General features: G+C 41.9%; 3 protein-coding genes and 1 long non-coding RNA gene across 14 annotated transcripts in view; 2 read left to right on the top strand and 2 right to left on the bottom strand.

Moving 5' to 3' along the window:
* Positions 1–971, top strand: part of ptprz1a (protein tyrosine phosphatase receptor type Z1a) — a 45,802-nt gene extending 44,831 nt beyond the window's left edge. For all 6 annotated transcript variants that reach the window (XM_048969798.1, XM_048969789.1, XM_048969805.1 and 3 more), the window contains one exon: positions 116–971. In XM_048969798.1, the coding sequence (XP_048825755.1) occupies positions 116–256 (141 nt within the window). In that variant the 3' untranslated portion in view covers positions 257–971. The remainder of the gene's footprint in view (positions 1–115) is intronic.
* Positions 972–2,706: 1,735 nt separating this feature from the next.
* Positions 2,707–15,492, bottom strand: aass (aminoadipate-semialdehyde synthase). 3 transcript variants are annotated; one of them, XM_048969840.1, is made up of 24 exons: positions 15,289–15,492; positions 14,466–14,683; positions 14,092–14,268; positions 13,884–13,968; positions 13,419–13,486; positions 13,163–13,309; positions 12,830–12,908; positions 12,263–12,390; positions 10,954–11,102; positions 9,893–10,015; positions 9,643–9,754; positions 9,182–9,241; positions 8,935–9,002; positions 7,193–7,314; positions 6,901–7,030; positions 6,704–6,814; positions 6,377–6,485; positions 5,724–5,864; positions 5,185–5,352; positions 4,763–4,858; positions 4,451–4,566; positions 4,260–4,348; positions 4,003–4,179; positions 2,707–3,789 (listed from the first exon to the last, which is right to left on the bottom strand). In XM_048969840.1, the coding sequence occupies exons 2-24, from the start codon at positions 14,676–14,678 to the stop codon at positions 3,671–3,673; spliced, it is 2,787 nt and encodes a 928-aa protein (XP_048825797.1). In that variant the 5' UTR covers positions 14,679–14,683; positions 15,289–15,492; the 3' UTR covers positions 2,707–3,670. The 3 variants fall into 3 exon arrangements, with proteins under 3 accessions (XP_048825797.1, XP_048825807.1, XP_048825818.1); XM_048969850.1 differs by having other exon boundaries at positions 14,466–14,680; XM_048969861.1 differs by lacking the exons at positions 14,466–14,683; positions 15,289–15,492 and having other exon boundaries at positions 13,884–13,964; positions 14,092–14,230.
* Positions 15,493–19,755: 4,263 nt separating this feature from the next.
* Positions 19,756–22,540, bottom strand: fezf1 (FEZ family zinc finger 1). Of its 3 annotated transcripts, none has more exons than XM_049019962.1 (5): positions 22,402–22,479; positions 21,353–22,192; positions 21,127–21,261; positions 20,786–20,918; positions 19,756–20,522 (listed from the first exon to the last, which is right to left on the bottom strand). In XM_049019962.1, the coding sequence occupies exons 2-5, from the start codon at positions 22,133–22,135 to the stop codon at positions 20,251–20,253; spliced, it is 1,323 nt and encodes a 440-aa protein (XP_048875919.1). In that variant the 5' UTR covers positions 22,136–22,192; positions 22,402–22,479; the 3' UTR covers positions 19,756–20,250. The 3 variants fall into 3 exon arrangements, with proteins under 3 accessions (XP_048875919.1, XP_048875910.1, XP_048875927.1); XM_049019970.1 differs by having other exon boundaries at positions 19,765–19,868; positions 20,499–20,522; positions 21,353–22,540; XM_049019953.1 differs by having other exon boundaries at positions 21,353–22,538.
* Positions 21,305–23,578, top strand: LOC125746227 (uncharacterized). Of its 2 annotated transcripts, none has more exons than XR_007398889.1 (2): positions 21,305–21,371; positions 23,099–23,578. It is a non-coding gene; the product is annotated as an uncharacterized LOC125746227 (long non-coding RNA). The 2 variants fall into 2 exon arrangements; XR_007398887.1 differs by lacking the exon at positions 21,305–21,371 and adding an exon at positions 22,614–22,792.
* The last annotated feature ends 1,430 nt before the right edge of the window (positions 23,579–25,008 follow it).

Here is a 25,008-nt window from a genome sequence, read left to right as displayed (position 1 = left end):
TATAATACATACGTCCCAACAGTCCAGTGTATTCTCTATAGATATCAGTAGGCTGCGTTGTTTATAACATAGTAGGTTATAATAGAAGGCAACACCAGTGTCTTTGCTGTTCCAGGATCAGTACCAATTCCTCTACAACGCAATCCTGAGTCTCGTTAGCACGAAAGAAGATGAGCGAGCGCTTCAGAGTACAGAGAACAACGGGACTGCTCTCAGCTCCAGCAATGCTGCCGAGAGTTTGGAGTCCCTTGTGTAACCATGGCAACGGACCCTCAAACCTCTGCTCTCTGAAACCGTTTCCTTCTTTTTTTAAGAAATGCTGTGAATCCCCCTTTTTTGACTCCACGTTGCTGTTGGAAATGACATGATCTTGTAATGTGTGCCTTTATATCGTTCCCGTTGAACTCCTAACAGATTTTATACTAATTTTTTTTCCCCAATTCACTGCTAGTTTCTCTAATTTTCCTGTTTTAGCCCTTAAAGGGGGGGGGTCCATCTTTTTAATATCTTTTTATTTTCTTTTTGTAGATTTGAAAATTTGGGCATTGCTCAACTTCACACAAAGATATTGTAAATACATTGTTAGATATCCCAATGTTGAATAGGACCATTGAGTAATGTTCTAATATGTAAATACAGATAGTATTATAGTGAAGAACAATGGACCAAAACTCTATTTATAGCTATAGACTTTTATATTTTACTACTGCATCATTTTTTAGTCATTCTGAAAGGTATGGCTGAATTCTAATAATTAAATGAGAGGTTTTAAACAATTGATATTAAACGTATGTAGATAATTGAAATTAATGAAGCATGAATTACCGACTTTTGTTTTAGTTGCACACAGATATAATTTAACAATGTGTTTACCTTAACCGGACTTTTAATCGAACAAGATCCTTGAATTTTCCTTTGGTTAGTTGTCTCGCGTCATTGTTAAAATTCAATAAAGACCACGCTGTTTCAGAGCTGCTGGTGTTCTTAATCCATTAACCAAACAAACAAACAAAAAGGAAAACGAGATTCATACAAGTCATGGAGAGCAGGGATTCCAACATTATTACATTGTCTAAGAAAACATCACTATGTATTTTTCTTTTGGAGCTTTGATTAGGAATTTCTGAGATCAGAAAAATCGGATTTGTGCTGATTTGACGGTTGACTCTGGTTTGTTCCTCGAGGGACAGGGGTGTCCAATCTTATCCTCAGAGGGCCGGTGTGTGTGCAGGTTTTTGGGGTAACCTGTAGGTCAGGTGTTCAAACCCAGGTGTGAGGACTCTTCAGCCAATCAATCCTCTAATTAGTAATCTGATTCTGGAGTTGCAGCGAAAACCCGCACACACACCGGCCCTTTGCGCATATGATCGGACACCCCTGTCCTAGGGAGCTGTTCCTTGCCACTGTCACCTCTGCCTTGGTCGCTGGGGGCTTCGGGCAGAGATGATGTTAAGCACTTTGAGAAAATGTAATGTTGTAGAAAAACACAATACAAAAACAAATTGATCTTCTTCAATCTGAACCTTGATTCAGAGGCTTCACACCCGGCTCACAGGTAAAGGAAGGCTGGAAAATCAGCAGGGTTCGGACCTCGAGGACCGGGATTTGAACAGCCCTTCTGTAGAGTCAAGGAATAGTGTATTTGTTTAATGTACTTGTCCAACCGTTTATAAAATCGTATTAAAAGAGGGGTCAAATGGAAGATCTCCAGTTGGAGAAGAACATTGCAGGGATAATGTAGAGAATTTTGTAATACAACTGATTGGAGCTTCCTGGAGCTGGAGTACTTCCAGCTGAAAGGGAGCAACATTTGCAGAATTTAGAGTCTGCCAATCCTCCAGCATAGTAGGTAGCTGTGTGTGTGTGTATGCATGCATGCGTGCGTACTGCATGTCTAGCCATAGAATAACCCCTGCAAAAATGATTTAATAATTAAAAATCTGTGTGGTAGTCCAGTTATTTAATCAGATAGAATGGGCAAGCTTCCAGACAATGACTGCAGGTCTTTAATTTGTGTTTTAAACTTTAAGTAATTACATTTCTAATTATCTTGTGCATGGTGCCCCAGATTAAACATTCTTAAATTAACTGCTATGTGCTTTCAAGGGACTAGTTTTAAAAAAAAAAAAAAAAAAAAACGCAATTTGTATTTTCACGATGCACACAATGGAACCATCGACAACTTTCTGCTTTTATTTACAATGCTGTAGTAGCAGACTTAAAACCAGCATATTTAATTTATATTGTTGTTTAATAAAAGTATTATTTGATCAATTATCATTAGCTAGGACATGAATATATTTATTGTGCATCTCATTCTCACAGCATGATTTGCAAAATCTGATTTATAATTATAAGCTATTTGGTAGAAATCAATTCTTGGAAAAAGACTTGACTTCCTTGAAAGACATTTCTTTTTGAAAAGTACCATGACCAGTTCATAGAAAACGCTGTAGCAATGTTACGCTACATTAATGCACTGGAATGTTTACCTGTAGTATTATGAAGCAGCAGAGGCTTTTGCAATGAACTGTAAATGCTTGCAGTTCCTTAAGCATTAACCTTTTAGACCCAAGCGTGTGTGTGTGACCCCCCGAGTTCTGAGCTGCCCACCTGTAAGCCTGCTGCCACTGAGGCACTAACCCGGCTCCTATGTGCCCAGAGGGGTGAATGTGCACTTCATCCACACAAAGATTCAGCCGCACCTTTTGCAACAGACCCATCCTTTATTTCCATGGAATACAAAAGAGCAGGAAATGGTTAAGCACTCCGCAAGTCTTACAGCAGCTGTAGGAAGAGCCGGTAATCAGCACGGCCAGTGGCCTGTTGGACATTTGCCCCACCTCTGCTCAGGGCTGTCAGTAAAGTCAACGTAGTGACCAGCTAATTTCCAGTGAATGTCCGTTAACTGTACAGGAACCAAAAAATCAGCGCACACTGTGATGCTATAAAGAAAAGAGATTCTCTATTTTAGGAGGCAGGGAAACATCCTTTAGCTGTTAAAATTTGAGGAGTGATTAAAAGATATATTCATTACCTTTACCAAAAAATCACCCAAAGAACATTCCGGTTTCACTTTCATACTTAGAACATCATTTAAATCATAACACATTCATTTCACTTAGTAATAATTTATGCCAACCACTCAATTTGGATTTTTTTTCCCCTGAAATTTTCCTTAATTTAGGAGTTTAAAGTTGTATTCCTCAAAACTGGGTTTATATAACATTTTAAAAAAAATTGTATTCTAAAAATAATGTATCCACTTCATAGAATTTGATACCAAAAATAGCAAACATCTGAGGTGCACATGTGACAACACGAAATTGTCTAAAGATAGTATGATAGATAGTGGTGAGGATGCCAGTAGGTGGCAGAGTTACTGGGAGGGAGTAAAACCGTGGCCCATCTGGAGGGTCCCCAAGGAGCAGGCTGGGAAACACTGATTTTAAGGCATCAGGATTGCACAATCACACACACACACACGTATATACATGTTCTAATGGATAAATACCACTGAGGGGGCATGATTCATGTAGTGACCTGAGCGCTGCATGCCAGCTTCCACGTAACATTTGAAAAAAGCCCAGCATCTTTTCTACCACGTACACAATGTGTTCTGCCCAGTGGAAGTGTGACGCCATTCATCTCTCTCAATGAAGTACTGCAGTTATTCAGAGAAGGAGCTCTTTGTGCTATACCGAATCCCCTCATCCCTCAGCCGTCTTAAAATCGGGGCGTAGATGTTCTTAGTCAGTGGTAACACCAATCCCTTGGTCTCAATTTCACCTGAAAGGAAAGTATATTTATTTTAGCACAAAATGTACTGTTTCTGAAGGACAAATACTTTGTGACAGTCGGGTGAAATGACGTGACATGTTAATTTCCTGTGTTGTGTTCAAACGACTGGAGTTTGGACTGCTGGAACGTGCCCCGTTTGTCTTGGCGAATGACCATGTGACATAGTTAACACACTATCGCCGGTACTGCTGGCGCACTGACCATCCAGGACCATCCGGGAAGCGATGGCCGTGGGGTAGCCCACAGTCTTAGCCATGGCCGAGAAGCCGTTGGGGTCCCCGTACACCACGAGGCTGATGTGTTTCGTCTCCAGCTCACTGGTGGAGTGTCTGATGCCCACATCGTTCCTCATGACGATCATGTCCCTCTCTCCCTTCTCTGCGGTTACAAAGCACATGCACAGAGTTACAGGTTCCATGCCTTCCACAGGCCGCTAACACAGCGCTTCTCGTCCGTACCAAAGGGGAGCCTCGCCTCCAGGTGTTTGGCGACGGCAGCTAAAATCGTGTCAGCTTGCGGCACTGGTTCACAGCTCAGCATGCCGAACCTGAAGATAAATAAGTAAATATAAACATCCACCCTCATGTCAGCATTCTCCTTCCAAAATGACACCACTGAGCCCTAACAGCAGCTTCCACAAACATCTCACCACTTGAGTGTCTCCATTCTGTACTCATCCCTTCCTATCCTGTCAAAGACAGCATCCTGGAAGGCAGATCCGCTGGTTGATGACGGAATTCCCATGAGGTGACACAGCAGCTCTTTCTGGGAGGGGACAGCAGATCAGTCAGGCCACATTTTATAGAAGCGCTTCATTTGCGGCTGAAGAAATGGATTACAGGCCTTTGTAAAATATTAACATCTGTACTGTGACAAAGGCGATCTGAGACGTCAAAGACATTCTGGTTATCTATTCCAAACCGAGTTAACGTAAAAAGCCCAGAGAGGGGTTGAGGTTTACCCAGGAGACGGGGCCAGACGCAGGGCTGAGCATCGGACAGGGCTCAGTGTTCACCAGACCCAGCTTCACAAATCCGCTCATCGCGTTTGAGAAACCCTACAAAGGAAGACATTTCTCACATTCCTACCATTCTTTCATGGAGACCGACACAGGCGAAGGCCAAACAGAGCAGCCTTGTAAACTGATCAAAATAGCACCTCAGACGTTGTGCCCTAAAATATGACACTTAAACATTATCAGTAATCATCTAACGTCTGTGTGGGCCACAGCATTTAAGGCACGTGTCTGGTTTGTAAATTGATACAAGAATTTCAGCTTCTCAGAGGTGACATGACAGACAGAGTGGAGGGAATTGTAGGAATTTCCCAAGTCCCTCCAAACCGGCTACGCGATCCTTTGTGGCCGGGTGCCAGGGGGCGCACCTTAAAGCGCAGTGTGCCTCGGATCAGCGTGTGTGCGGACTCCATCCCATACGGCTCTGCGTATTTGGTGCTGTCCCGGTTTGGGAAACCCTCCAGATTGAATCCCGGGAAAAAGTCCATGGGCATGACCGACTCCAGCAGGGCACCACCAGGAGGGATGTTCATCACCTGCACATTCGAGAAAAATTAATGATCAAACGTGCTACCAAAGTCGGCGTGTCGAAATGACCTGTGTCGATATTCCCATAGAAAGACCTGTTTGGCACCATATTCCTGAACTCCATAGTCATTTATATGAGTGACACACAAAGTAGCTTTTATTCCAAGCTTTTAAGCTTATTTTGCCCTTGCTGTCTTGCTGATCGCTTGTTTCACACGCTGCTTACACTCAACTGTGAGCAGAACACGGCTGTAGCAGCAGCAGCTGTCAGGTGACTCAGTGTCAATGATTCAGTGAGTGAGGAGAGCGCAGCAGGCCGCTGTGTAAATAATCCCACGCGCGAGGCCCCCCACCCCCCCTCCAACCCGAGCCAGCTCACCCTGCCGTCCTTCAGGAAGAGGGCGGGGCTGATGGTGTTCAGGAGGACGCCGTAGGGGCTCCAGCTGAACTTGTAGCGGAGGGGGTTTTCCGAGCACTCAGGGGCGGGTAGGCCCCCGCAGAATGAGCTGTAGGACTCCACCTACGATCACCAGCGGCGTTAAGGGAAGGACACCCTGCTTTTCATTCACAAAACATGCCGAAGCCAAATGAAACCGGTGACTGTAAACAACAACATGGTATAGAAAAAAAATGGAAAATCTCCCAAATTACACAGCAGAAAAATGCTGTATATGGAAATTTTAGTAGTAATGAATACCGTCATCTTTAATTTCACTATTGCAGAGTACCTACATCAGTGGTTCTCAAAGTCGGTCCTCGGGCCCCACTGCCCTGCTTGTTTTCCAGCTATCCCTGCCCTACACACTGCTGATTACCCGGATTAGGTGTGTTCAGTCAATCAGAAGCTGAAAGACAGCTGGGACTTGTGTGTGGAGCAGGGATACCAGCAAAACAAGCAGGGCAGTGGGGCCCGAGGACCGAGCTTGAGAACCACTGACCTACATGGAAAATGCAGATCTAAGTGTAACGTGATAATCCTGCTCCTAAAATACTCAAACACATGCAAAAAGGCGCACAAAGAGCGACACTTACAACACAGCCATCAACCTTGGCCTGGTCGATACACTCCATAGCTAGCATGTGGTCGATACCAGGGTCCAGTCCCATTTCATTCACTATGGTGATGCCTGCCTCTTTGGCGCTGAAGACAGATAACCGATCAGGGGAATCTATCGCAGGACATTTACGAAGGCCTTGCAGTCCAACCCGTACGGCCAATGGAATAACAAAAAGGAAACAGGACTGTTGGAAGTGTCTACACACTACAGACAGGACAGGAACTCAACTGTATATCAACTGACAGTGAGGCACTCTTTTCCCCTGTAGACGGCACTTCTGCACCCTTCCTGTGTACTGTACCTCTGCTGAAGGTCTTTCATGGCCGGGCTGAGGTAGCTGGCCGTCACCATATTGACCTTCTTACTGATGCAGTGCTTCGCCACCAAGGGATGATGTGCGTAAGGCAGCAGGCTGAGAAAAACAAACACGGCCCGTTCACCGAAACCCCAGGCGTTTGCTGTCTTGCTGATCGCTTGTTTCACATTCGCCCTCCGTACCTGATGACCAGATCGTGGTCTTTGACCAGGGACTCCAGGTGTTTCTCCTGGCTGGTTACGTCTAGCATGATAGGGATGGTGTTGGGGTATTTTGCTGCAAGGTCTTCAGCTTGGCTCAGAACCACAGATGCTGAAGAGGACAGTTGATACGGGTAATGAAAACCCAATGGGAACTTCTGCAGATGCTTATGACACCAGATCCAAACTGTAACCTTGCAGTGGGTCATTATGAAGTTCTGTTATGCATGTTTGCTGAAGCTCTGGATTTCTGAAGCAGTCACACGCTCCTTACCCACAGTTACTTGAGTGTTAGAGTCTCGCGTCAGGTACTCTATGACCGGACCAGACACGTAGCCGGAACCCAGGAGCAGAACCCGTTTCCTGCCGCTCACCTTCAGAATCTGCGCCCGTTCCCTGGAGAGAGACATACAACAGCCATCTTCAAATGGGTCAGGCTACTACAGCGAGGGCCATGTCCAGACAGGGACGATCTCTTAACTGCTACCGAAATAGCCCACATTCAGGTGTTAACTTAAAAAAAAAAGCCAACTAAATGAATAAAAATTAAACGACAGCAGAGCCAGCAGAAATGTATACTGCACCTGCATTCAGTGTACGTGGACAATCATAAGAGCATTAAACACGTAGCTAAAGCACTTATTTACCAGACCGAACGGAACACCACTGCATGCATAAGCATGTAATTCAATCCTTTAAAACCGTCTTCTTTTGCCTTTTATTTGAAAAGGTGCATTCAGGTGGGTCTGTATTCAGGTAAATATTGAGAATTTCGAGCAATGAGTTGAAGGATCAAATGCGCAAATTATCCCTCATCCTAAAACTAAATCTGAATGAAACCTCATATTATTTGCATTTATCCCCTTCAGCATAAAGAAAGCACTGACAAGTTTGCCAGTTTCAATTACAGACACTATCAGGTAAACAGAAGGCTGCATTTAAAACAATAAAGCTATTAACTCTGCAGAGAGCCCTACAAACCAAATGTGAAATGAAAAGAGTGGAGGTGATGTGGTTAGTAATAATCTGATAAATGACAGTCTGCATTAAAGACCGCTGAATGAGAGGCCTATACAAAGATAAAGGAATACTGTGAAAATACACAGCGTCTATAGAATAAAATCAGTTACTGATTTGATGTTTTGCATGATTTTACGCTAATGTGATTCTCATTAGTGAATGTCAAAATAAGGGCCACCTCAGGCTCCAGTACAAATGAGGGCAGGTTGGGTGAAAATGAGCCCGATTAATGTTGACAGACGCCCGGTTCTACATTAGTGAGGAGTTACCATGGAAAATGCCAAGCAAGACACATCACTGCACTGCGCAACATCAGCATGCAGGGACAACATAGACAGAACAGTCAGCAAGTAAAATCTAGTGCCGGTGCGAAAGGAGTGTGCCTCCTACTGGTGGGAACCGTGACCCTACGGTTAAGCCGAAACCATTTTTATCCTTCTTTGAACTGCTGATTGAGAAAATTGAGAGACTTAAATCATGTTAAGTCATTTGTTAAACACATTTAAAGACTATTTTCTGTCAGTTTCGGCAGTTGATGGATAAGGATGGAAACGTGCCTTTTAACATGATGAAAATGATAAAAGTTACTGAAATGTTACATTTTCAGTATGTTAACTAAAGACACGACTATACTGTTATTCTACATGGGCCCTCAGAAAAATCATTTTTCTGCTTCCATTTATGAGGCAGAATGTTAATACAGCAAAAGGGAAAAAAAAAAGTAATCCACCCCCACGTGACCACATTTGGGTGTGATGAACATAAACTGCGTTATTTTCCCGGAGGTGACCTCTATTGAGGACTCTTCAACACCTCAGGCGGCCAAAAATGGCAAGCAAACGCACTCATGTTCTTGAACAAAGCAGCTCGTCAGTCACTCTTTCCTAATTAGCATAAAACAGACATGCCGCGGATGTGATGTCATCAAAAAAATGCATGGCTCCCGGATCAATCTAGGAATAAGAAGGATGGAATGAAGGGGGGGAGGGGGGGTACCTTTTCTCTCGAAGGCTTTGGATGTATTCAAACTTCGGGGTGAGCTTTCCGTTTGATGTGATGACAGCCTTTAATTGGGAAACAGCGAGACAGATCAACGAACGCGCAGTATGGAGGTTTCACCCGAGCTGAGCATTAAGAAGGACGTCCTTCATGTTTGGGACTCTGGGATCCCAGAAGGCCAACGTTAGACCACAAACAGCTGGTACAGACGGTAATAAAAAGCCCCCACAGGATTATAACTCACGTCTCTGACTTGGGGGCTGAAATCCTCTCGCTCCAGGGGTCTTGTGGCATCTGAAAGAAGCTGCAGGAACAGAGCAGAAGCCAATAGAGAAGCAGACTGACACCAGCACTTTCAGCTAAGGCAGATTGTCCAGATGTAGCTGCTTGCTAATGCTACCTTGCAATTGAGTGGGACTCTTGAGGTTTCGGAGTCCGCATATAGTCACTAAATATTAAATAAACGCGTCACGTATTTAGGAGATGCTGAAGCAACATGTTTTACTGACCAGCTAGCTAGCTACGATCTTCTGACTGTACTCACTAGCTAATTATTTATTTTTTGAAACATCGTAGGGGATGCAAGGCACTGACGGGACATATTGAGAAGGAGCACAGAACAAGGAACGCAGTGCAGTGTGGGGGGGGGGGTTCTGTGACTTCAAGCAGGCATCGCTAGAAAAAGCACCGCGATCGCACTCTCACCATCTCCCAGATGTACGGGCAGAGCCGATCCCCAAAGTACTCGGTGGCTTCAATGGGAAGCTGAGCGGGAAGGTTATCGATGGAGCACATCAAAATGCCGGTACCTTCCACGCTGCGGGAAACACACAATGACTTACTGCGCAAGGACAGCATGAAGAAGCTTCAGTGGTATAACAGAACAGAAAATGTATTTTGTAATTGTATTTATTTTCCTAACATTCATTTTCAATCGTTTGTGCTTGTTTTGTACCTGTCATGATCTATATGCTGGTTGGCATCATACATACAGAAAGGTTTATCAATGGTGGTGCACTCTGTCATAAACTCGATGGAGCCTCCCACATCGGCGGAGATGTCGCAGATGGCCAGGAAGCTGTGAGAGAGAGCCAATGAGCATGAGCGTGTGGCCGGGGGGCGGGACTGTTGACACACCCCCGGACTAGTTTATTCCTCACAGAGATGCTATCGGTAACGAACAGAAACGGCGCCCGAATCCAGAGGCTGTCCGTGACGTTGCACCCGACACAGAGCTTTGAACAGCAGCTTTGGTGGGATCATGCACTAAAGACACAGGGCAAAGCCTTCTGGGTTTATTTAACCAGTTAGCATTCAGTAAAATGAGAGCTTATTCAGAACACGAATGGGAATTAGACACCATCAGACGTTATGCGTCTTTTTTGACTTGATGAGTAATAAAAATAACAATCGAAAATAGTAATGCCATCATGTTAATGGTGATGACTGTCAACCATACAGACAGCATTCTTCTAGAACATTCTGTCTGCTATTACAACATTCCTTTCAACAATTAAACAAACAAACACAATGAATTTGAGGGTTGCTGGAATTTCTTAGAACGGGCCAACTTTATGCATGTACAGGATCTCGATATAGGCTGAATTGAGACGACTCCAGAATAAGATAACTTCAGGTAAACTGCCAGAAGAGTGGTCTGCATGAGGGTCACCCTACCTTCTAGACCAGAGGTGGGCAGTCTGACCCGCAAAGGGCCGGTGTGTATGCGTGTTTTTGGGATAACCTTTAGGTCAGGTGTTCAAACCCCAGAGTGAGGACTCTTCAGCCAATCAGTCCTCTAATTAGTAATCTAATTAGAGTGTTGCAGCGAAAACTCACACACACAGCAACCCTTTCTGGATAAGACTGCCCACCCCTGTTCTAGACAGCCAGCAAGCAGAACCATTCATGAATATTAAGGACTATTTAAGTTTAAGCATGTTATTTTGATGCTCTGGAGATCCTCAAGTGATCACGCAAGCCTCAAGTGATACTGGATGCCTGCGAATCACTCACCGGTGAGGTAATTCGGGCCAGCCTTCCGTTGCCTTTGCAGAAGGCTCTACAGGTCGCATCAGCCTCTGTGCGTCCAGCCGTCTGAGTAGGCGAGGGGTTTGAGGGTCCCAGTAAATGCCGTTTATCAAGCAGGTGGTGTAGGGCGCGATCTACACAGGGCAGACCCACGTCAGAACGGGAACATCCGCCTCAAGACGTCAGGACAATACCACAAAGACATCACGAGAATGAGCAGCCCTACATTAACAACACTGCGCTGAATCCACTCAACCAACCACAGAATAATGCAGTTTTGTTACTGCAGCTATTGCAGAATCGGCACAACCCATGTGCCTCAATTACAGAAGACATTTGAAAAGAATCATCCTTTATTAAAAACATCAAAAGCAGAGAGGAGCTCAAATGTGAAGGACGGGGAAAAGGGTGCTTTCTGCAGCATGCTGTGCTCAGTGCTTTTCCAAAGTTAACAAGGACACACAATGTTACTAATAAATAAAAGTGTGGTTTTTTTTGCAGTTTGTTTGAACCAGAGACAACTTTTAAAATTAGTAGAGAAGTGTTCTCCCTGAGTGTTGAGTAACTGTTTTGCAAGCATACAGCTCAGAACAGACCATTACAGGTGAGGCACTGGAGGTGCACTGGAGATAAGCTACAGGGGCAGCTGAGCGCGAACCAGCTGCATGGACTCACACTGAAACTCCCCTTTCAAAGTGAGCTTCTGGGAAACAATCTTCGCTGACTTGGGTCCTTCAGAGCCAGAGATAGCGAGGAAGGTGAACAGCTCAGTGTTCAGGCCAAACACACACAGCAGTTGAGTGTTACTCAATACAAATGAGATTTCCCCTACCATTATTTTAGGGGGGGCCCTGCCCCTTCCAATGGCACCCCCTACCCCCCCGTGAAGGTTAAGTTAATTTTATTAAATTTTATTTTCAATATAGTGCCAGATCACGGTAGTTTCTATGTGCAATACTAGTTCTTGTCAATGCCTGTCGCTCCAATGTGTGGCTGTACATTATCCATCCATCCATCCAGGCATTTTCTAAACTGCTTATCCTACTGGGTCGCGGGGGGGTCCCGGAAGCAACGGGCACGAGGCAGGGAACAACCCAGGATGGGGGGCCAGCCCATCGCAGGGCACACTCACACACCATTCACTCACACATGAACTCCTACGAAACACATGAATCCTGTCGGTGTCCGTCTGCCCCCCCCCCCCAAGCTGTAAACCTGGGGAAAACACTGAGGTTCATGCCAAAATAAGAATCGGTTGAGCCAGGAACTAGAAGAACAGGGACTGGTGACTCACGCTGTCGCGGAAATGAGAAGTATAGCGCTCAGGGTGTTGTTCATACTCCAGTGGGTCATACACCCCATCGCTCTTCCTCACGAGGTGATGATGACGACTCAGCACTGTTGCGTAGACTTTGGTTAAATCTGAATACCCAAAACAGGATAAGCTAGGAATAAATAAAAATACAGGCACTCAAACACTACAACTGCTATGGACAGCCGTCTTACCATTTAATAGACCTTTCCTCATATTAATATTATGACAGAGACAGAGAAACAAGCCGGTTGACAGAAACCAAGACAGAAAGAAACTTACTGAGAGGCATTTTATTGATCCCCTTTTAAAATCTGGCCCTCGACTCTAAATCCAGGCCTTGGTTTCAGTTCTCTCAGGTGGTTAGTTTAATAATTACTGATTCTGATTGGCCAGAGGGGCTTCACACCCGGCTCACAGGTAAAGGAAGGCTGGGAAATCAGCAGGGCTCGGACCTTGGGGACCGTGATTCGAACAGGTCTGCCACAGAGGGGAACTGCAAGTCCTTGCACCTGTCATAAATTTGAATAAGAGCAAAGAAATGTTCACCTCCATGCTTTGACACCTCCTGCAGCTCGTGAGGCTCCACAAATTCACAGGGAAACTCATTGATTATCTCTTGGGCACCCTGAAAAAAGGGGAAAGTTGGCAAATCAGGAAGGACTAAGCACCAGAGGTCCAGAGAGTACAAATCCAGACCGAGATTTTGTTTCAACCAACCAGTTGAGTACTCTGTGACTGTGACCCTTTATACTCAAGTGGTTAGTTTAAACAAAATCCTGGTCTGGATTTGTACTCTCCGGACCTGAAACCTCCACCTCTGCTAAGCACACACACTTTCATTCCCTCAAATCGCCCTGCCAGACAGGTGGCACTGGCTACCTTGGACACATTGCCGGTCCCGGTGAATACGAAAGTGAGCGGTCCAATCGACTTGGGCATGAGACCCAGCGAGATCTCATACCCACAATCCCTCACTGCCTGTATTGCCTGACTGACATTCCGGTAGTTGTGGGCCATGCCGATGTGCTGAAAGTAAAGTGTGGGGGGGGGGGGGGGGGGGCACAGTGTTTATTTCAGGCCAAGAGAAAATAACAATATTAAATATGTGAAGGACACAAGGAGACACACCCATTACCATAAAAGGAGTGTGGTGACCCAGGGCCAGGAAACGCAAACCCAAACCGTGCAAAATATTAATCATCCCTGTAAGAAAAGAGAAGGAAAGCTTGAAAACAGAGGCTTTGAAGACTAAACACCAAGATCAGTCTAATTCACAGTATTGCTGTGATGTAACAACGCATTATGTAATAACACTGCATTATGTAATAACTCAACAAAATGTAACAAATATTCATCCCATAATGGGATGTTATTACATAATGTATTGTTATATGCATTAACTCCTAAACGTCTACATTACCCTTTTGAGAAGGCTAACCTAAAGTGTCCAGGTAACATACCTGTCAGAGGCTCTGGAACAAAGATTAAATTAATGGCTGAACACTACCTGACAAGTGCTGAAGTCACCATTAAAAGAGATTAAATTTATAGTGTGATTCTATTAAAGTAAAAGGCACCCATTGTCCAGGAGAAGCCTCACCTGCCACTCCAGCCCACTGCCCAAAGGCAACAATACGAAAACCATTGGAATCCACCATCTTCTCATAGTCGATGAGACGGACTTCCTGGACAGAAAAAAAACTAAGTAAAACCCCCAGATTACAAGTGCTTTCATGCCATTGTAATTATTTTCACTGAAATAACCATGGCTGGAGCAGACGAATGTCACCATGAAATTTCCTGCCTACCTTTTTCAGCATGTCATCAAGCAGCCCCATGTTGGCTTCCTGAGCTTTAATAGTGTGGGAGAAGAATGCATAGGTTCTCTGGGGCAAGAGTTTCTCCTCGGGTGGCCTCTTAACCCCGATGATCAGGGAAGCCTCTGTGATGTCCTCCTGAATGACTGCACCCACTTTCTCGTAGTACTGAAGAAGAGCATATGGCTTAATTTCGAGGTGGTTCCTTCATGCATAAATAATAGTGCTTCAATCAAAAATCGAGGACGGGCATGATGTCAAAACAGATACCCACATACGCAAACTCCAAGATTTATGCATGACAGACATAAACATCTTGATGTTGGCGCTTAAGAAACGGGTGATTATTGTGTCTTGTCACCTACTTTCTCGTGGATGGCCCTCCTGTTGGACGGTTGCACCAGGACCTTATATCCTGCATTTGTAATCTCCTTGACGTGGCGTGGGGCCAGGGGCGCGCGCCTCTCCCATACATTGATGTCCTCGCGCCGGATGGCCATCACGCGCCCATTGTGCTGGGACCGGCGCTGTCCACGAGTCATCCATCCGCCGCGGTGTCTCCGCAGCAGCCGCAGCATCTCTACTGGCGATGGGTCAGCAATTAAAACCGAACATTATTGCGTTATTTAATATTATACAAGTATACCCGCGACAGCGGTTACACTAAAGTTAAACCAAATGTGTTGCAAAGTCCACGCGTGTTACAAACGGTCTTTTCCTTTGAAAAACACAATTCCGCTATGATTCTTGGTAAATATTTAAACTACACTTTCTAAGTGCATCTGAAAGCTAGCTAGTTAGCACGTGGCTAACACTAGTGGCCGTCGCCCTATCAGTAGCGCTGAAATGACAGCGGCTTGCGAGGACGCTTATCACTATTTCCATTCTAACCATGATAATTTAGCATGAACTACTCCAAGGCCATTTTCTCACCCCACACGCCGGATTTGATTATCCGATCTGCTTTAAACTAGGCCCTTGTGTCTATATTTAGGCCGTAACTCTCCGGCTACATTCCAATGAATGTGCCGAAATTCACTTCAACGCCCTAAATGAATAATATTACGGCGGACGCGCAATCCTCCACAGTCCACCCACTGGGCATGGCAATAAAAGTTTACGGAAGATGTTCTAACTGCGCATAGCTAAAGTCATCCTGTTATCACGCGTGATTTTTCGCCCGCTTACCTTAGATCTCAACTCCCCCGGCTATTATACCCGGTATCGGCGAATACAGCCACAGCGCCTCTTTAGCAATGCGGCTCAGCACCACCGTGCACTGGGCGTAATGTGAGCTCGACCAGCAGCCGCACCAATCCTATCCCAGATCCCGGGATCGACCCCTTCCTTCCCCCTGTCCTTGTCCTTGACGTGGTTGTCGCGGTGTTATGACTGGCTGAATGAAACACACGCTTTCCAGTGACACGGATTAGCATGTGCATTACATACTGGATCACGGGATCTGGTGATTTATGAAATATGATACCGAACAGCCATATTATACAATTGATGAATACATCAATAATAATACAATTACCGAAATAAACTCACCCACCCATCTTCCCTTATGAACTGCGCAATTCCATTTCTTAAAATCATAATAACTTCATACAGTTTTATACTTGATGACTGGCATTTATACACTGATATCTTCTAATTTGATAGCAAACTTTTCAAATGTGATATTGTTTCCGAAATTTTGTTAAAACTGATAAAAAGTTTTTTTAAATGTGTTCAATGGAAGGGGTTGATACCCCACTTTCTAAATGTTCTATCTGGATTCCCTACCTTTACATACCACAGCTTCGTAACAAGATCAGAGCAATAGTTTAAAACCTTCATGTTATAGGAATGTCAATAAAATATTGAAACCTAGACGTCAAGTGCGTTAAATGAATATCGGTTCCTGAAACCCGGAGGCTTGTAACGTAAGTTGCTGAGTCCTACTTTCTCTTCCAAGTTCGACCCCTACCAGTCTCTGTAAATTCCTAATACTTTAGTACATGTCATTTGTGGCCAAGGAGACAACAATAAACTGCCAGCCAGGGGTACTATTAGAGATTCTGGATCCTATAAAATCACATCACATCACATAACCCCTCCCCCCTCCCCTTTTGGCACCCCTGAATACAGCGCCACAGTGGAACACTGGGAGTTCACCCTATAATAATTAATTATAGCTTTGTATGAACAGCTCCAACAGTGCTGTATATCAAATTTATTTACATATTAGGTTTTAGTTTGAGATTCAATTTTTTGATATACTACCATCTACTACATTCTGATCAGTCTATTCCTGCATATTGGCACATTATTAAATGACTTGGCATTCCAACTGAAGAAAAAACAAATGTAACCAGTTAGGAAGAGCTAAATCTGCTTCAGCACTCAGTGTGACACATATAAAAGACCTATAAAATATTGTCCTTTTCATAATCATTGGCTGCATCTTAGACATGTTTCATGAATTCTTCGTACTCTTCAAAACTGGAATTTAATTAGTAACTGAATTTAGCTCTTACCTATAGGAACAGTTTCAGCTTTCATGAATTTACACATAACCTTAAAATGTGCTTCTTTTCTTGTTGAAAAGCATGCATGAAATAGCTCGAAAAAAACTTCTGTAAGCATTTCCACGTAGCTTATGTATTACTGGGAAGTTGTGTCATTGACATCAGATTGCTTTCTCGTCATATTAGAAAACACAAATTCAAACATAACTTTAAAACATTTTATATGAAAATTTTAAAATGCTGATATCACAATTTCAGTATAATTTTTGTGAGACGCTGATATCAAGAAAGGTTAATGCTATGTAAAGGTCACCAGTTAGCAGGTCACTGCTTTTCCTTCCTGCCGGAAACCCAGTTCATTAGTCAATATGTGATGTCATTGCTGCACTGGCCTCATTGAGGGCTTCTGCTGAACGACAATAAAGGAACACAAGTAGTGGGAATGTGAATTGTTCGTTCATTTAATGTGAATCTATACAACATGGATTTTACAGGAAAGAACAGCAAATTGTTTTGATTGATTTGAATTCCATTTGGTAATTTGAATAATATAATATAATACGCTGCTCTCTGACTTCAACCCTCGAAATGTCAATCCATCTTATAAGCACTTATTTTGATCCGGGTGGCCTGGATCATGTCTCAGGCAGCACAACGCTGTAGGGGGGGCCCATCACAGGGCATAAATACACATAATCATATTCTATGGGCAATTTCGAGACAGAAATGAATGTAACTGCATGTCTTTTGGACAGCAGGAAGATCCCCATGCAATAAGGAGAAAACATGCAAACTCCACACAGAGATCAGAGGTGAGATTCGAACCAACAACCTGTACTGTAAGTGTGAGGTTTTAGTACTGCCAAAAATATAATAAAATTACACAATACAAGTATTTTGTGACACCATGAGATTAATGTGTTAACAAAGAAATTGGTGAATGGCTCAATTTAAAAAAATGAATTTAGTTGCTTTTCAGCCCACATTAACGTAACAGTCTTACAATATCACTCTGCTTCTATTTGGACAATTTGGTCAATTGAAGGGAAGGGTGCCAAAGCAGGGATCCCCAGGGATTCGAGCTGTGAACCTTATGGTCACCGGCACAGGCTGCTGATTCTTTCCATATCAGTGATTCCATATGGCACTATAATTTAAGGACTTTATTAACATACTTCATATATCGCATGTTTGCAATTTGACTTTTGTAATATAGAAATTATCCTATGGAATTATTTGATAAACATTTGGTAATTTATTTAGCTTTTGTTCACAAAAAATTTGAGTCTATTACTATTATTTATTACTGGATTATTTTTATACTGTTGTATGTTATATATATATCAATTCATACATGCATCTTCAGTGTTACTAACCTCAATGAATGTATACATTTTTGCTAACAGCATTTTAAATTAAAGTCAAAATATTCCCAGTAGTATATGGAATAAAGCGGAGTTCTCACTATCACACTGGGTCACCATTTCCCTGGCCAAAGAAAAATACCCAGATCAATGCTTATTATATTATAAAATATAGATGCTGACTATTCATTATTTTTTATATGCACAATGTTGCATTACTGTTTATTGTATATACTATTAAATCAGCTGTTAAATATTAACCTGGACAAAACAGAATCCTGTGGGTATTTCTGTAATGGGATTAACGCCGCTAATTTTAATTTGAATGCATGTAATCCCCTGTGTATTTGCAAGGCGAACTGATGACATGCAACTTGATGCCAGGTGGGTGCTTCAAGCTGGGAGGAAAAGCAGCTATTTATCAAAACTTAAACTGATAAATAGGTGGACTAGATTCCTGCATGGTAAAATGTCTCTGAATCCCACACTACTCAAGGTAAACCACTGACCCGCAGGAACACCAAAGCATTGCCGTAAACCTAAATTATGGCTAATATTCAGAACCAATTTTTATCATGATAATTTCGTTTAATTTTGCCCAAGTCCCACAAATCCATTCCTGCTTTATTTTTACGTGAACTGGCATTACCACTAGTCTGTGAATTCAGTCATGTTATATACTGGGCCAGTTAAGGCATACCAGTTAATTGCTTTTTGTTATTATATAACCAATGGAAAATAACAAGAACTGACAGACACTTGTCAAATTAGAGAAACGCAGACCTGTATCATCGATTGGACACATGTCACGTGACCCCAGTGTCAACGATAATAAAATACGTATTTTATTTCAAGGTTAAATGACCAAATAAATACTGTGTAAATATAGCAATACATATACTAAATATCATTTAAGAGAAAAGCGTCTGCATAATGCATTTCTCGCATTATTCCACAAGAGGGAGATATTTTCTCGCATGGTTACCTATACAATACATCAATTAATATTTCAATCCCTTATCCAAGTATTCGGTCGCGGGGCTTATATAGGCCCAAGTGTAATTTTATTTGAAGGAATACTTTTAAGTCGAAACGTTTACTCAAAACCGTCTACGTTTTTTTCGAATTATACAGCTGAATGTTTCCGTAGGGTGACTTTCCGAAGCCTTCTTAACGCTACGTCGTTCTTAAGTTCTGTGTTAAAAGATATAACTAACGAACGCCGTAGCGTTAAGGCGGCTTCGGGAAACTCACCCCGGAGCTGTTAGGAACAAGCACCTGACTCAAGGATCCAGCAGCACAGCCCTCCTTACTGACTTCGAAGCAGTTTCTTTCAGGTTAAGTCTATTATATGCCCTGTCACCGCCAACTCCTGTGTAAAAAAATAATAGAAATAGGCCTACTTTAAAAAAAAGTTTACAACAATTTCAGGCCTGAAATTTTCAGTCATAATCTTGTCATTCAGAATAATATTCTGATAATGTATTGCGGAGGCTACTAATCCCACTAAAAGCATACCTGAAGCAAAATTTTATGTGCATGCTGTTTAATGATAAACAGGTCTGCGTGGAGAACGATAGCCCAGCTTAATGAAAACGTCGGTGTTGAACACAACCCGAAATATTTTTAAAGAGACCAAGAGGACGTAGTGATACTTCAGTTAAACATTAATTCTTTCGAAGCTTATAACAAATATAGGCCTACATAAAAAGTGGCGTCAAAGAAGGTTGGTGAGACAAAAATAACGATTTTTTATTTAAGCATCTTAATAAACATTTTTATATAAATTTTGAGTTTTTTTTTTGTTTCTGTGCTAAGGACCACACTGGGATGACTGGGATTTAAACTGCAGATGCATATATTAACGTAAACAAATAAAACGTCGACAGCGGGGAAAAGTAGCCAGTGAATTATTTTGGAAAAAGTAGCCAGTGAATTATATTGTAAGTTTATCCATAAAAATTATAATAAAATGAAGCTGGTTGCACACCAGGTATAACATCAGAATTTTTCTTTATATACTCATATTCATTTTTTTTAAATTATAGAATTGCCATCTAAAATAAATATAAAAACTTTCATTAAATACGTAATCCTGAGCTCAAAAATAAAGCAAAAACGGTAATTATGAAAAAAAAAGATCATTTACATGGCTCGTAGATGTCTTAACCAAAAATTATAATCCACCAAATTACTTCGCACAAGCAGTCACTGGTCACATGCGGGAATACATATTTCCATTTAAGGTAGATTTTCATAACCGGGAAATGATCTCACTGGCTTTCGTGGGCTTCTGTTTTTGCATTAACAAGAATCGATGGCGTTTGGCACCCCGGCGAACTGTCGTGCAGTTTCCTGATGTGCTTTTTCAAGTCAAAGTTCCTGCAGAATCCCTTTCCGCACGTGGGGCACGTGAACGGCTTCTTGTCGTTGTGCGTGTGCATGTGGAAAGTCAGGTTGTACACCTGGTGGAAGGCCTTGCTGCATATGCTACACTTGAACTGCTTCTCCCCGCTGTGCGTCAACTTGTGGTTCTTATAGTTACCTTTAAATCGAAAAGGCGAAAAAGTGTTAATAATATACCATAATACACACAACTATATCAAAAGTCTCTTATATAGCCCTATTTATGAAACGCTAATCGAAAAGCATAAATAAACAAGCTGAAGATTTCGTTTATAGTTATTTTAACCGCTAGTAATTCTATTTCGGTAGCCTAAATAATTAAAAATATATTATTTTATATGTAAAAATGTCATATTTATTAGAACTTCTGTAGTATGGTGAATAATTAGTAGGTCAATTTACCTTTTTGATGGAATCCTTTTCCGCAGAATTCGCACACAAACGGTTTGTATCCCGCATGGATCCGTGTATGCGTGTTCAAAGTCGAGCTCCTGTTGAACGCTTTGCCGCACTGATTGCATTTGTGTGGCTTTTCCTGCAAAAGAATATTATACTAATATCAGTTGGATATTAGTGCAGTACCGCGTCGTCCAAAACAAGGCGATACAACAGACACTTCATCATGGAAGGTGCTCATATTCAGGTCAAGACGCAAAGCGTAAAAACTGATGTAAATTGCTATTATATACAAAAATCCACGTCGCAAACAAAATTAAATATAGGAATAAAACTGGAATCATTACCTGTGTGTGGATTATTTTGTGACGGCATAGAGTGCTGGCTTGACGAAAACCTTTGCCGCATACTTTACAGACAAATGGTCTGGCTCCGGTGTGCACGGGCATGTGGCGCGTTAGGTTGTAATGAGCGTTAAAAACCTGTATTTTGAAGAAATCAAGAGCTGATTATTACCTAAAAAGGAAAATACTTAATATTGCCACGGTAGATTGATTTCTGGAAAAGACTTACCTTTCCACAAACCTCGCAGGTAAAAACTTTCGCCTTGCTACTTGGAGACCCGCAATTAAGTTTGGAAGAGTTCTTGAAAAGTTTGTCCGAAAGAACCTGCGCGCTGTCCTTCATGTAATGTTGCAACTGGCTTTGGGATAAATCTTTGAAAGTAACTCCAGATGAGTACCTTTCAGCACAGTGAGCGAGTTTGCTTTTCTCCGAGAGGAATGTTTTTTGGCGCCCATGAAGCGGCGAGTTGAAGATGTAGGAGGCCATGGGGTGTAGATTGAGGATACTTGCCGGAGGTGGACAGGAGCTCTCCCCGCAGTTCAGGTAGCAAACAGTCCCCATTGCGTGGAAAGATGATTGATTTATTACCCGTGGTCGAAAAAGTTTATATTGCGCCACTGACGGGCTCACGTCCGAAAGTTCATTTTTATAATTTAAACCAATATTTACTAATTCGTTGGAGTTACATGAGACAGCATCAAACTGATTCGGTTCGGATCCAGGGGCGGTTAGTTTGTGCCCCGGTTCGTATGCCAGGGGAACGAAAGGTATCATGCAGTGGAGCGAGGATGGATTTACTTGGATCGTCTGAGCTGGATCCACTTTGTTTAGGTGCGCCTCGTACACGTTTGGAGTAGGTATCGACTTTGGTTCCGGTGTCCTGGCCATAATCCGTTCGATCGAAAAAGCCAGGGGCTTAGTAATGGCTATCATATTTTCTCCAGCAGGTATGTTTCCAGAAGCGGAGGGTGAAGTGAGTATTCCCGCTGAGTGGAAGCGTGCACTTTCCATATCTTAGAAGCACTTTTGTGTCGAGTCTGGCTGTTCCTTTGGATTCTTCTCAATGACCTGCAGGAAAGCACATCATCTGATACAGTCTGCGTCCACGCCAGCCCCTCGCAGCTCCCTTCGCGTTAACGCTGACTCCGGACAATCAGCACTTAAGTCTCCCCCAATTGCTCAATAAAACGTGTTGTGTCAATAACGCAGACCAGACCTCACCAATCGTTACCTTCCTGGAGGAGAGGGTAAAGTAGATAATTGCTCAATTCACTTACATCAGTCAACAGAGACAGCTTTTTTTCCCAGCACTCGTTGTCTAGCTCTATTATGATCGGCTAAAACTCACTGGCTGCAAGAATGAGGTGTTCTTTATCAGCAAGCGTCTTGTGCAACTGTAAAGCGCTCTGCAAATCCGAGGTCCCCTCGCGGCATTGTATGACATCATTTAAGTCGCGCGGGATGACAAGGGCGCAGCGGGTCCGTTTTGTCACTGTCAACATCTGACATATTTTACCTCATTTTCTTTTCCAGCTTTATTTTCCTGCCTCTCTTCCCCAAGTTTCTTCTTATAGCAACAGTAGCAATAAAGAAAACTACATAAATATATTTAAATAATTCCAAGGCGGAATATTTTCTGCGGCAGATTCGGAATGCATAAGCACAGGTGTACGTGAATGTACTTATTATTAATAATCAATTAATTAATATTTAGTAATGTTTGTATTAAAAAAATATGTACTGTGTATATATTTATGAATAAAACACTGCCATTTAAAGTAAGCGCGGCAATTGAACTTACAGTAGAATTTCGCACTCTATCTTTTTATGTAGTTTATAAAGGCCTAAATATAAAATTGTTTTGTGGGAAAATTAGATTGGTGTATCGTTTTAAGCCTGTGAGATCGCTTTAAATCACGCGGAATCATTCTCTTAATTCAGCAATGCATTTCATTTCTTTTTTCCCCTCCTCAGTAAACAACTATCCTGTGGGACGACGAACCTTGGGATCAGTGAATGGAAGCTCTCGTCAGACTCCAGCGCCCAACAGCGAGACAAGGACATTATCCCACCAACTCTCTACAAACAGACAAAAAGAAATATTATACGCGTGTTCCGCCAGTTCACACTAACATTGAGGCTATAGACGGGAGTGCTCATCTCGGCAAAGTTTCGTGGATTGCAATCTTAAACAATTAAAAGGTAAATAAAGCGCGGCTGTGTCGGAGAAATCAGATTTCATTTTATACCTTTGAGTTGAACTGTTTGTATCAGATGTAATTTTCGAAATTTGAATTGCTGCTTTGATTTCTCGTGCCTAGCTGTAAGCCTGTAATGTGGACGTGTGGTTTATTTTAGCATTAATACCTTCAGGAAACCGATATATACTCGCGCTAAACACCTGTAGCATCGTTCTTATTACAAGGAGACACACTAGACTTTATACTTTAATGCAGTCACCAAAAGAAATAAAGATTCAAAGAAATCCTGATACATACATGCGATATATATTAATAGACTAAATCTTATGTCCAATAATGACGACAATAATAACAGTAATAAAAATAAGGTGTATTTATTATTATTATTATTATTATTATTATTATTAGTAGTAGTAGTTTTTTACTACTAATAGGCCTACTACTGCTACTAGTAATAATAGTCAGATATAACTACATTTGAGAACAATATTTAAAGTTGTGAGTGAAAATCGAACAACTAATAGAATATAAGTATTTTTTTAGTACCAATAAATCAAGTTAAAATGACACTGAAAAACCAGAGAGATCTAAGCTTTTAACCGTGTAACAACGGCGTAGTCACAAATATTTTTTTTCGGATAGTCAAGACACAAATGTTGCACGTTATAGGTAATTTAAATATATACGAAAAGAGTGACCAGTCTGCGAAACTCCATATTATGGTCACTGTTACAAAGCTGCATTTGCCCCTCATCCATCTAGTTAGTGAATATGCTGATGATGTTACGTTATTGCTAAGAAAATTACTCTCTACGTTCACGTGTTTTTTTCCAATCATTTTTAGCGAAAAACTTCGTTCACTGTATTTTTTTGGGACGTCGTCGAGTTCGGTATTAATTAAAAAAAAACATTAAAACCATTTTAATGTGGATTGACCGTAAACAAATAGTGCATATTTTACAGTACAAATGAAAATTGTTATACCTGTAGCTACATTTTAAATATGAAAGTCACCCAGTTTACAATCAAGTGAAAAAATGTTACTAGTAGTTTACAACTGAAGCTGATATAGCAGGAAAAAAAATTCCTGTCAAAATTCTAAATAGGCCAGTACGTTGGGATATGGGAGGAATTAAAAAGTACAATACCAAACTTTCTTCACGTGGCATAAAAATTATACCCATTCTTAATTATGATGTAGTTCCGACGGACTTCCAAAAAACATTACAAGAGCAAAGATTTTTAGAACAAAATATCTAAAGGCGTTTCCTATAATAAAATAAAAAAAATCTTCATTTGTTGAGTCATTTACCATTACAATTCAACCATTTTCAACACACGGTACTTTCAAAGTAGAACACAGTATATTATCGGATTTTGCTTTACGTAGCCTACAATATTTCAGGTTATTAGTACGAATATCGAGCATCAATATGCTCATTCATCATCCGTAGTCGGTAAACTAACAAGACTCCGGCTTCTTACTCTTATAGCCCAATTAAAACAAACGTGAATCGCTTCAAATGAATATGGTATAGCGTTTAGCTAGAATTTCTAATAATTGATAATTCAGATATTTTCGCAAACGTTCTATGAATTAAACGAACCGAAACTGCGGATAACTATAGTAACAGTCGCAAAAAAAATGAAACCAAAGATGGTAAGAAAAAAAATGGCCAAGTT

Source organism: Brienomyrus brachyistius, chromosome 1, assembly GCF_023856365.1.
Source record: "Brienomyrus brachyistius isolate T26 chromosome 1, BBRACH_0.4, whole genome shotgun sequence".
NCBI classification, from domain to species: Eukaryota; Metazoa; Chordata; class Actinopteri; order Osteoglossiformes; family Mormyridae; genus Brienomyrus; species Brienomyrus brachyistius.
This window is presented reverse-complemented; position numbering and strand designations above follow the sequence as displayed.

What these genes read in the sequence shown, in the direction of transcription:
- aass (XM_048969840.1), bottom strand. Translation starts at nt 14,678, where the DNA reads ATGCTGCGGCTGCTGCGGAGACACCGCGGCGGATGGATGACTCGTGGA. An exon ending in GACCACGATCTGGTCATCAG is followed by an intron (nt 6,815 to 6,900) that starts GTACGGAGGGCG and finishes TGTTTTTCTCAG; the next exon opens with CCTGCTGCCTTACGCACATC. An exon ending in AGAATGGAGACACTCAAGTG is followed by an intron (nt 4,349 to 4,450) that starts GTGAGATGTTTG and finishes ATTTATCTTCAG; the next exon opens with GTTCGGCATGCTGAGCTGTG.
- fezf1 (XM_049019953.1), bottom strand. Translation starts at nt 22,135, where the DNA reads ATGGAAAGTGCACGCTTCCACTCAGCGGGAATACTCACTTCACCCTCC. An exon ending in ACAAAATAATCCACACACAG is followed by an intron (nt 20,919 to 21,126) that starts GTAATGATTCCA and finishes ATTCTTTTGCAG; the next exon opens with GAAAAGCCACACAAATGCAA. An exon ending in AAAAGGATTCCATCAAAAAG is followed by an intron (nt 20,523 to 20,785) that starts GTAAATTGACCT and finishes TTCGATTTAAAG; the next exon opens with GTAACTATAAGAACCACAAG.